This window comes from Apium graveolens, chromosome 4 (assembly GCF_009905375.1).
Source record: "Apium graveolens cultivar Ventura chromosome 4, ASM990537v1, whole genome shotgun sequence".
Lineage (NCBI taxonomy): Eukaryota > Viridiplantae > Streptophyta > Magnoliopsida > Apiales > Apiaceae > Apium > Apium graveolens.
Window position 1 is genome coordinate 307,012,988 of NC_133650.1, and position 12,186 is coordinate 307,025,173.

The window sequence follows — 12,186 nt, forward strand, 5'->3', positions numbered from 1 at the left end:
GTTATTTCTTCAGAGCGTCTCGAAGCATTCTTTCAGGTTTTCGGCATGATCTTGGAACTGTGACTTTACAATCATGTCGTCAACATATATTTCCATGGTCCGGCCGACCTGCTCTTTAAAAACTTTGTTCACCATTCGCTGGAATGTGGCTTCAGCATTCTTTAGTCCGAATGGCATTTTAATATAAGCATAAATCCCCTTCGGGGTTATGAACGCTGTCTTGGGCACATCCTTGTCATTCATAGTAATTTGATGATAGCCAGAAAAAGCATCCAAAAAACTAAGTACCTGGTAGCCATCCGTTGCATCTATCAGCTGATCGATGCTAGGCAGGGGGTAGTGGTCCTTTGGACATGCCTTATTGAGGTCCATGTAATCTACACATATCCTCCACTTCCCATTTGATTTCTTGACAACCACCACATTGGCTAGCCAGTCAGCGTATTCAATTTCTTTGATGAACTTGTCCTCCAACAATTTTTTTACTTCGACCTCTATGACCTTCTGTCGTTCGACTGCGAATGTCCTCTTCTTCTGCTTCACCGGTTTTGCCTCATGTTGTACATTCAAACAGTGCTTAGCCGTCTTGGGATCCAGACCGGGCATGTCTTTTCGACCCCCAGGCGAACATATCATGGTATTGCCGGATGACAACTATTACCTTCTCCTTCAGATCTGACCCCATGTTTTTCCCTATCCAAATCATTTTTCCCGAATGGCCTGCGTACAGCTCTACCTCTTCGGTTTCTGCCGCGGGTTCGGCGATCGGATTGAAAGATCCGCTCCAAACTTTTCTAACTCGATATTCAGTGTTTCTCTGCTTCCACTGTGCTGTCTCGGCCCTTTTCCTCTTCCCACTTTCGTCCGGCCCCACATATTCTTGATCTTTTCCAGGTCTTCCAGCATTATAATTCGGGCGGTTTTTTGATCACCCCTCATTTCTCCTACCCCTTTCTTGGTTGGAAACTTGAGCTTAAGGTGGGGTATATATTCCACTGCTTAAAAGGTTGACAAGATGGGTCTTCCAAATATTGTATTATATGGGCTCTCAATCTGAACCACATAGAACTTCACCGGCTTTTCAACAGTATAGGGCAGCTTGCCCAGGAGGACAGGAAGAGTGATTTCCCAGGAGCTTCGTTGCAAGGCTCCAACTGTTCCCTAACCAGGTCATCTTACAGTAGGTTTTGTGGAACAATATGTTAGCCGAACTTCCTGTATCTATCATCACCTTCTATATTTTATTTTGCCCGATGATAGGGTTAATAATGAGGGGGTCTTCGTGTGGGCGAATGACATCTTCATAGTCCTCAGTGCTAAATGTCATGGGCATGTGGGACTTCGCCTGGCCGAACTGATAGAGATTGTACACTTGTCGGGCGTACTTTTTCTTGGTTGTCTTGCTATCCTTGTCTAGGATACTGCCCCCAGATATAGTCTTTACTTCGCCCCTTATCCTATCTCTTCGTTCCGGCTCCTCGGCTTCCACCTCCTCTTCTCGGTTTTTCTTCGGCCCCAGTCTGTCTCTCAGATCTCGGACGAACTGATTAAGTTCGCTTTCTTTGATCATTCATTCAATTAGCTTTTTAAGGTGATAACACTCAACAGTATTATGCCCTTTGTCCCTGTGATAGTCGCAGTATTTGTCGGGGTTCTTCTTATGGTTTGGGACCTTCATTTTGGTTGGCCGAACGAACCCAGGCTTTCCCTTGATTTCATGGAAAATCTTGGATATTGGCGCATTCAAAGGGGTGAACATGGCCGAATCTCTACCTCGATGCCGTTCGGCCCCACGATCCGTCTCCTTCCTTTCTTCTTTCCTACCATCCCTTCAGACAAAACCTGATCTTGAGCCTTTGTATCTGTCAACTGCTTCGATCGGTCATCCCTTCGGGAGTCCTTATATCCCCCAATACTTTCCATTTTTTGGAGGATGTTCTCACCCCTCACATATATATCATTCATGGATTTTGGGGGGAAATCGTAAAGAGATGAGCGAAGCTTTTTACCTTTATAGGGGTCCAGCCCCGCCGTCAAGAAGCTCATTGCTTTAACTTTATCCAGATTAGTAACCATTCCAGCTTCTTCTTTAAACCGAGCGAGAAAATCCCCCAACTCCTCGTTCGCCCTCTTTCTGCAGTGGACTAGGGCTTCAGTATCCTTCGCCTTCCGGCACAAGTGTGAATAGTACTTCAAAAACTTTCTTTTCAGTTGTTCGTAAGACCCGATGGACCTAGGTTTGAGTGACTTGTACCACATCGAGGCTGATCCCTTCAGATAGGTCTTGAACATTTTGCAGAGCATGATATCGTTATGACCCATCACAATCATTAGCAATTCGTACTTTTCGCAGTGATCCTCAGGATCCCCCTTCCCGCTAAACTCACTCATCTTAGGGAACTGTCCTTCTTCTCCTGGAGGGGGCCGATACTGTTCAATTTCTTGTGACACGATCGGCTCTCGGTCGGCCCTCCTATCACCGAACATGGCCATTTCTAGGCGAGTGAGCCTGAGTCGGGAACCATCGGGCTCCTCGTCCGAATCAGATGAAAAGGGTTGCTTGGTCCTCTTTCTTCGGGGATGCGAATCAGAGTCAGACTCATCTTCTTTGTCATGCACCCTACGATCTTTCCTATCCTTATTCTTTTTTCCCGCCTCGTCGGCCTGCAACGCTTCACGCAAAGTTTTTTCTTGCAGTTCAATTTCTTCTCTCTGAAGCTGCAGGGCCTTCAGCCGGAGCGCATCAGCCTCCCTTCGCTTCGCGCGAGCCTCCGCCTCTTTTTCCGCTTGGTCACTTTTGGCCTTGCCCTTCTCCGCAGCTTTTTCCGCTCGGATCTTCAAGAGTAAGGCTTCTTCTTCAGGAGTTAATGTGATGACTCCATCGTCGTCCACTAGGGTGGATGGTTGCCCCTTATCGGAAAAACCTGGTGGTAGTGAATGCTCATGAATTATTTATGTCATGCTCTCGTTATCTCCGCTTGTAACTCTCGTAATTCCGACAGACGGCGCCAAATGTTACGCCCAGATTCCTTCGGGTGGATGAACAGGTTTCGGCCTCCGCGAAGATGCCTTCGGTTTGACCTGAAAATGAAGAGAATGCGAGGGATTGTCCCCCCGATTCACCTCCAGTGTGAGAATAATAACTTGGTTGTAAAGTGGGTAGAGAATACAAGAGAAGTAGACTGTTTGAGAGAATGAGTGTGTGTTTATCTCTTACTTTCCCTGAGATTTTATATCCATTTCTTCCATGAATGCTCATACGATACTCCTCGTTAAGGAGGGAGTGAAAAGGGGCGTTATGTCTTTCTAGTGAATGGATTGAATAAATATATAGCATCATTTGACTGCTGACATGCGGGAGTTTAACAGTATAACTATCAAAGAAAAATAGTTAGGTTTGTGATTTTGCAAAACTTTCACGAATAAGAAACTTTAGGGTTAAATATTAAGTAGCTAACTCATTGCGTCCAAATAACTCAATTATCTTATTCATTATAAATTTGACTCAAATTGAAAATTAATTAACCTAATTTGATCATTCCGATTAAATTAAAAATTAAAATTAACCAAAATTGAAAAATGGTAATATAGGATTGGTAGAGCTCGTTTTGGGTTTCAATATGGTTAATAAAACTTTTCCGATTTGGCTCACAGAATCATGATGAAATCTGGTTTTGATTCTCCCAACTTGAATAATTTTCAAAATTTTAAAAATTAAAACGAGATTTCATCGTGATTTTGTTAGTCAAAAAACAAATTTTGATAATCATACTGATGCCTAGAACAACCCATGCTCTCCTGTGTTAATACTTTTCAATTTTGGCTAATTTCAGTTTGTAACCTGATTGAGTTTTTTTTACCCCGAAATTTTTAATAGTGTCGGGGGTTTGAAGTCTTTCACTCTACACAATATCTAGGTTCTGAAACAAGAATTCGCTTATTATTGGACTGTATTAAACAAAATAATTTTGAATTTACGCAACGTACATCCTGCTTACTTCACAGTGGCTTCGAATTCTGAAATGCTGAAAAATACAGAGGCACCACAAAGAAAGAACTTGCACTCTTTACTGGCTTATTGTTTTGAACATTATTCAGAAATCTATAATCACAAGAAGGAAGAAGGGTGCTACAAGTTGTATAATATGAGGCAACACAATAAAATAATTTATTACATTCACACCCTACAATAATCTTATATCTTGTGAGAAGCAATCAAGTGTAATGGTGTCTCCAGGCATGACCTCTTTCATCACCTCCGCTAGAATCAGGGCTATAGCCTGCCATCCATTTAGGCTGCCCGTGATGAAGACCATTGTTTTTCGGGCTTGGTGTCATCATCTGGATCTGATATGCTGCAGTTCCTCCACCAGAACTTGAAGAGTCACCATTGCCAGCAGGCCCTCTCTTTGTAGATGGATTCCAGGAACTCGCAGATGAGTTTCTTGGCTTAGCTGACACTGGTCCCTGACTTCTTACTTTGGCTTTAGCCGATTTTGTGGGTGCCATGTAGCTAGGGACACTATCTGATCCAGACTGTCGAGTTTGCCTGGTTAAATATCGAGCTGGCTCAAGAGCATCCCCGCTTAGGCGCCTAGCCACGGGTACATAATCTGAGCCCAGTGGCATTGCCATATCCATCTCAACTGTCTTTTCAGACATGGTGTCTGTGGTTTTAAGTGTCGTGTTGGAGTTGTCATGAGGTCCTACGTTGCGCATGTGATGTGGCTGAGAGGCCATCCAACGCTCTAGCCAATTCCACCCCCATTGTTGTTTTTCAAGATCGTTGGACAATTGTGCGAATTCATCCCCTTTTAGATCCGAATGTAAGTATTCATTTTGTTGTTGCTGCTGCAGATTTTAAAAGTAAAATACAAACAAATGTTTTAACAAGAACAACTTCAACTCTCGAGGATGATATAGTTCCACATAAAATGCTTAAGAGTTTACATTTTAAGTCCTTGAAAACAAAACCTCTATTCACTTGAAAAACAAAATAACTCTGAGTGATAGTTCTTATGTTTTAAAAACAGAGAAGGTAACTTATTGCTTCCTCGTTACCATTAACCAATCTGAATCAAATTTCTTTTTTCAAGTCAATTTGGAACGAAGAAGCCTCTTAGTAAGATTCTTTAACATAACTAAAAATATGAAAACAGCATTTGAGATGTGTATTTTTTTCAGGATTTTAAAACTACCCCAGGAGTTCAATAAAAATACAAATATCATATCTTATTAGCCGTTGAACAAAAGCATGCCATAACAAACCTGGTAAGCGAAGGCATATGCAAGAGCCCTCTCACGTTTCATCTCTGCATCGTGCTTTCTCATACTATTTCCTTTGATTTTCTCCTTGATCAGATGTCTATTGTCCCAAGCCTCCGGCCCAAGAGCTCTTGTTGGGGTCCTTCGTCTATAATATTCTTCCTCTGCTGCTAGATTTTCTTCTTCCTTGATTCTTTCCTCAAACTTTTCATGAGCTAATTGGAGTCTGCGTGCACGAACTCTTGATTGCACTCTCACTAGTGCCTGCATGCATCGCATAGTCATTTGTGCTTGCTTGCGAACATTATGGCCCCTCACTAATGCTTGCAGCCTCACTAATCCTTTCAAAGCACGCAAAGCTCGTCTGGCCTAAACATCCAATAAACAAGCAAAATCTTAAAGCACTAAAATGGAGTGTTAACTTGTTAAATACTTAGATCTGTAATCTGGAAATTAAAATGATTTAGTGAAAGCCCAAGTAAGGCACGATAAGCAGTCATGCAACCAGAGCAGAAGAAACAGAGATAGTTACCAGATATCCTCGATAACATGATTGTAATAGGATGGCAGCTCTTTCTTCCTTAGAGTGACGTCCATAACCAGCCAAGCGTACAACTTTAGCAGCTGCTTGAGCAGCTACAACGGCAGCCTCAGCTGCTGCTGCAGTTGCAACAGCAACAGCAATAGCATGCTGATCTTCAGTTACAGGGGAGGACGAGTCCACATTACTTTCATCATTTGTGGCATCTGGTGAACTTGCTGTCGGAAAATGTTCAAATGACACAACCTCGGGCACATCTTGTTGCCATTTGTTTACCTTGTCCTTCTGAATTAGTTAACAATGTTAATCTTTAGTGTAATCACCACTAGATTATAGTTACAGGAAAAATAAAGCACTTGCATAATCCAAAAAGTAATGTCAACTTCAAGAACTGGCACGGGTAACTGGAAAGATTGGGATCTAACACAAGCAGCACATGATGATCAAACTGGATGATGTGAAAGCAGAGGTGGCATTTAAGTAAATATGTCATAAGAAATATCAACTTTTTGTCATAGTGGGGAAGGGGACCATATAAACATGCCCAATCAGTTGAGTAAATGTAGATCCACCAAGAAGTCCCCCCCCCCCCAATTCACCTATTATTCAACTCCATGAACTTGAAAACTAAAACAGAACATCTTTGACTTTGCAGAGGAAAAAATACCATGGTGAAAAATATATCAATAGGTTTTAATTTTTGATTTTGCAAAGCAGACAACATTCTGTAATGCGAGGATTTGTGCCTATGACCTTGTACGAGAAAGGCCAACGAATAGATTTTTACCACCTTGCAAGGATTCATTTACGTTACCTTATATCAGGTAGGGGAAACGAGATGAAACTTTATCATACTCAGTTTATCAGCTAATAATCAAGTGTTTCAGCATACCTAGATCAAAACCTGACAAAACAGCAATCTGGTAACACAATGTACTGGACAGGTCACAGTAACCACAAGGGTATCCTCATTTTTTTTCTTCCTTATTTTTAACTTATCATATAATATCTGTTTAGCAATGGTGCTGAAAAGAAAGTAGTAACCATTTTCATAATTCAGTAAATAATATATCACATGCAAATACACATAAGGATGGCAGTAGATTAAACATGATAAAAAAGTTAATTATCCTTAATGTAATTGTATTTCATACACAGTGAGTTACAATATCAAACATTACATAAACAGAGTATCAAACACAGGCACAGGGAGAGGGAGAGAGCGAGAGAGAGAGAGAGAGAGAGAGAGAGAGAGAGAGAGAGAGACCTTCAAGTCAGGGAGGTCTTTAGAGGAAGGTTTAAAGACTTTCTTGACAGAAGAAAACCAGCCAGAGCCTTTCTTTCCCATAGTTTCTGACCAAGTATATTGATGAAACTATGTTACAGACAAAGATTGAAGCCCATTACATATATTTATTTGTAATAAATATATAGATACAGCAGTGATCTTTGCAAGAAAAAGATGTTGTTGTAGTAGCAATATAAGTGCAGAGAGAGAGGGGGAGAGAGTAACGGAAGCAAGAACTTTGCACATTTGTTGTTGGGTATTTATCACTCTCACGGACCAGAAGCCTAAAAAGATCACATGAATAAAAACTCAAAATCAAATAAAAAAATTCCAATATTTTCAATGCTATTTTCAATACTGTAAAGATTGTCTTACGTGATTTTCGAACTCCATATTAATGGAAATGCATCTTAAGAAATCTGATTTTATCACATTTTTTCAGATTTTTATTCGGTTGGATAGCTCAAGTGGTGAGTTTATCCTCTGTCGTTCAAGATTCGATCCCCGCTCAGCCCGAGATTTATAAGAACATATACTCATTTGTACGGTTATAAGTCATATTTATTAAAAATAAATAAATATAAATACATATCTTGTGGTGCATGTACTACATTATATACATACTACATTCACAAAAACGTACTTGCCCTAATTATAGAAAACACATAGTTGGACAACATGTTCTTAGTGTGGAATATTAGCATTCCGAAAATATGTCTTGCATCACTCAATGTATCCAAAAATAATTTAATAAACATTGTAAACTTGGACGCACATTAGAAAAATCGTAAAAGAAAAACAATTTCAAACATGGCAAAGAGAAATTTTATCATTCGACGAGAAACAGTTTTGTAAATGAGTGTAATTCACTTTGACTTCAGTCAATATTTTTTTAAGTGATTTGGTGATTGAATAATAATAAATTTGGTCAAAGCGATTAAATTATTTATCTATCACCTCATATTTTTTATTCGATTCTCGTTTATTCTTGACATTCGTTAGAATTCTTTTGACAAAATATTAAATTGTTTATTTACAGGAAAAGATTAGTAATAGATCAGGGTGGAAGAAAAGTTATGAGTGTGGTTAGATCTATGGTATGGAACCTCCTAATGTTGCTTAAAACTAAAGAAAAAATTAGCATTATACCAACCAAACCTATGAAAAGATGGGAAAAAAATGAGAATTAGACTACTGGTGAAGCACCTAATTTAAAAGACTGAAGTGAACAAGTTGTTGCAAATGCAATCATAAAACCTATTCAACATTCCTTCACATCATACTAATATTTGGTATGATTGATCATACACACCTTATCAAATATCTCTAATTTAATCTTGAATTTATCGATTATTTTTTTAGTTTGATAAAAAGATTTTTATTTCGGTTGATCGACTCTTAAAATATAAAATTCAATAGACTACGATGTTAGGAAGGGAGACCACTTCTATCACGATAAATTACAAATATTATTATTATCGTAGATAAGCCGAGCAGCACAACGGTCTGTAGATCAGCACGGGAGACCATGATCATTTCTGACTTGCCAGAATTGCCAAGCAACACCTGCAAACACTTGGCTTAGCTTGCTTTGTAATTTCAGCTGCAATGGAGAGAAATGCTGAAATGTCATCTTGGAAATATATATATTTTGGTTACCTCCCAGAAACCACTTACCTTCCGATATATTTTACACTGTTTACAAGTGTAAAAAGTGTTTTTCATGTGTGTTTTAGCCCTCGAATGCTTTCTGCTGAATTATACTTCAATAAGTAACATTAGGCTCTTAACTTATTTCAAAGTTATATTTGGCCTCAAACTTAAGGTGCTATTTCTTGAGATTCCCATTGCTGAAAGTAACCCTGCAGGCTTTGGAGCTAGATGGCGTTATGCTGATCTGCAGCACACAAAATGTGGTGCATATCAATGTGGTGTTATCTTGTTTTCTTTGTCAATGATCTTTTTCGAGAATCAGGCGTTGGCAAAAGACTAGCTGAACGTTCTTCTTTACAACGTAACATCCATAAGGGTGTTTATCTCCACTATTACTGCTTCAGAGCAGCAACATTCGTCGTGCCAGTGCAACGAAACCAGACTTCAAGCAGGACGAGAGATGCACAAAAGGCCCACCGGACTTTGATCGGCCCTGAAAAGCTCGGGCTTTGACCGGGCTGGACTTAGACTTTGACCGGGCCGGGCCGAGCTTTCCGAAAATGTCAGACCCCATTTGGGCCCTCGAGTCGGGCCTAACCGGGTTTTTTCGGGCCGAATCGGATCGGGCCGGACATTTTTCTATTTTAATCGGATCGAGTTTTATTAGATATTTCGAAAACTACATATGTTAGCAAATAGATCATTATAAAAATGTATTACTTTACATGTGTTATTTTATAAAAACATTACTTCGTTGAAAACATTTATGTTCGGCAAAAAATATCCATGTTTATAGAATAATATGTTTTATCATTGTTATCAAAATATATATATAGTCTACTTACTATGGGTGTGTTTGGTATTGCTGTTGTTGTCAGCAACGGCAGATTTTCGCTGAAAAGCAGTTAAAAAACTGTTTGGTAAAATTCAAAAGCTGTTTTTCGGAAAAGTGTTTTTGGCTTAAAAGCTGTTGTTAGAGAAAACAAGTTCCCTCATGCTTTTAGAAAAAACTTCTTTTCAGCTTTTGCGGGAAGCAGATGCTGATTTCACCATCAAAAACATTATTATTTTTATTTTTTTGCATCAAAACATATACATATCAAAAAAATTACCAAACATTCATCTGATTTTTCCAACAACACTTTTTCTAACAGTACAACAATTTTTAACAACAATCTCAAACAGAGCCTATATCTTCTTTCATTATTTATGCAATAAAGTATATAAATAATATTATTAATTACAAATATATAAATATATATGTGTTTTAAGCATTGTTTATTATTATAGTAAATGTGAATTCATAAATATATAAGAAAATATATTAGAATAATCAGATTTTAACCGGGTTTTTTCGGTTTTTAATCGGGTCGGTCCAAAAACCGAGCCAAGCCGAAGCCCGGGCTTTTAACCAGGTCGGGTGGGGATTTGGCTAAAAATATAGGGTCCGTCGAGACCCTAAACCCGGGCCGGGTTTTGACTGGACCGGGCTTGACCGGATCGGGTCGGGCCAGATTTTCGGTGCCGGACTTTTTGTGCATCTCTATGCAAGACTAGCGGAAGACAGACTAATCACTATTTCACAATGAGTAACGTAGAAGTGTCAAATTGGGTACCTAAAAAAATTGTGCTAATCTTTTTTTCTTTTTGATAAAATAGGTTCATATACATTATAATTGAGTATCTATTCTAACAAATCTCGGAAGTGAGCGAAAAAATTGGGATAACAAGAGATAAACCCTTAATCTTTGATTTATCTCATTGTGCTCCTATTTTTTTTAACAAATCGTACCCGGATTTGCAAAATCCTGGAATCGCTATTGTGTGGCTTAAACATTTTAATTGGTCAACATTTTTTCCGTTATGTGACTGGGGAAAAAAGCCTGAAAGAAAGGTAGTGATTATATTATTACAGAGATTCATTCATATCCAGTCCTTGGATTCTCTAAAAAGGAGATGAGCGGTGAGTTTATTCAACTTCAAGTGTCTGTTTTGTTTTTTTTAATGTAATTATATTTATATTTCAAGAATTGTCCATGGTTTATCAAAACGTCTCGAATCGTGTGAATATCAAGTTAATCATAGCAAAGATCTGATTTCTTATCACAAAAGCTATCTTCAATCTAGTTTTAGTACTAAATCTTTTGTGTCCTGAGATAAGTCAAATGAGTCTTCGCTGTGGGGCAAAAAATCTACTCACTTAAATCCCTCTCACAAATTATTCCTCCGAGAAATGAGCTTTCGTGATCTAATTTTCAATCAGAATTCAGTTCCGTTTCATTCAAGTGTATACTCCCTCCGTAAAGGAATTTTTTATTAAAATGATTGGACACAGATTTTAAAAAATATGTATAAAATAGTAAAAAAAAGAAAGGAAAGTGAGTGAAGTGGTGGGAGCCATTGATTTTTAATGTATAAAAGACAGATGGTGGGTAAAAGTAGTGTGAAAAGGGAGGAAAAGTGGGAAAATGGCGGGACCCATTGACTATTTTTGGTAATTTTTGAAATATAAAGAAATGAATGGGACAAGGAAAATGTAAAGAAATAAAAAGGACGGAGGGAGTATATCTTTTTAATATTTCATACTTATTTTAACGAAAATATAAAGTATATTTGTATGATTTATTTTAAAATTATTCATTTTTTTTGTATTTAACTTTAAACAATAAATTTTTATTCAGAAGAAAAAAATTAAAAATTATTTACGAAATTATACTTTAAAGGAGAATTAAAAATCCGGCATTAATTTTAATGAAAATAGCTTTTCCTCCTAAATTTATCACATAAGGGAAAAGATAAAAAATGAATTAAAAATGTTGTGATAGAGCACACAATGCTATATCGACCAAAAAAGGACAAAATATTCCAAACAAAAACAGAAATTTCCAATCCGGGAACAAATCCGTTAGTTAAGGCTTTGTTCCCGTGTTTTTGTTTTTTAATGTAAAAAAAATAAGTGTTTAAAAAATAAAATATTTACGTCCCATTTTTTAATTGAAAATTTTGTAATAAAAATATGTTAAAATTTGTATTTATCATCATTCAATTTCATTCTTTTTTAAACTCGAGAATACGACTAAAAGAAAAAATAAATCTATTTTACTTATCTTAAACGAATTTTCCTTTCTTTTTATAACCTGTGAACAATGTCAAAGTATAACCGCGCAGGGAGTTCAAAAACCGGCCGTCTGGAGAACCGAACCGCCTAGCATGCAAGTACATGCCCCACAAAATGTACTTGAGTTGTCTAGCAGGCTACTCCTGCATTTACCCATGTGGTACTGTACATGCCAAGCCAACCCCCTCTTTTCTATGTTACTCCCTCGTTCCTATAAACGTTTCCTATTTGTATGTGACATGTTTGCCAATATACACTTTTAATTGTCAATATCTTTAATTTCGTATATATATTAAATATAAAAACTTTATTGTATTAAAG

The 12,186-nt window shown here is 37.9% G+C and overlaps 1 protein-coding gene across 1 annotated transcript; it reads right to left on the reverse strand.

Annotated features, from left to right (window-relative positions):
* Window positions 1–4,050: 4,050 nt before the first annotated feature.
* On the reverse strand, window positions 4,051–7,336 carry LOC141721566 (protein IQ-DOMAIN 21-like). The gene is made up of 4 exons (XM_074524517.1): window positions 7,074–7,336; window positions 5,798–6,091; window positions 5,269–5,634; window positions 4,051–4,851 (listed from the first exon to the last, which is right to left on the reverse strand). The coding sequence occupies exons 1-4, from the start codon at window positions 7,152–7,154 to the stop codon at window positions 4,216–4,218; spliced, it is 1,377 nt and encodes a 458-aa protein (XP_074380618.1). The 5' UTR covers window positions 7,155–7,336; the 3' UTR covers window positions 4,051–4,215.
* Between the last annotated feature and the right edge of the window lie 4,850 nt (window positions 7,337–12,186).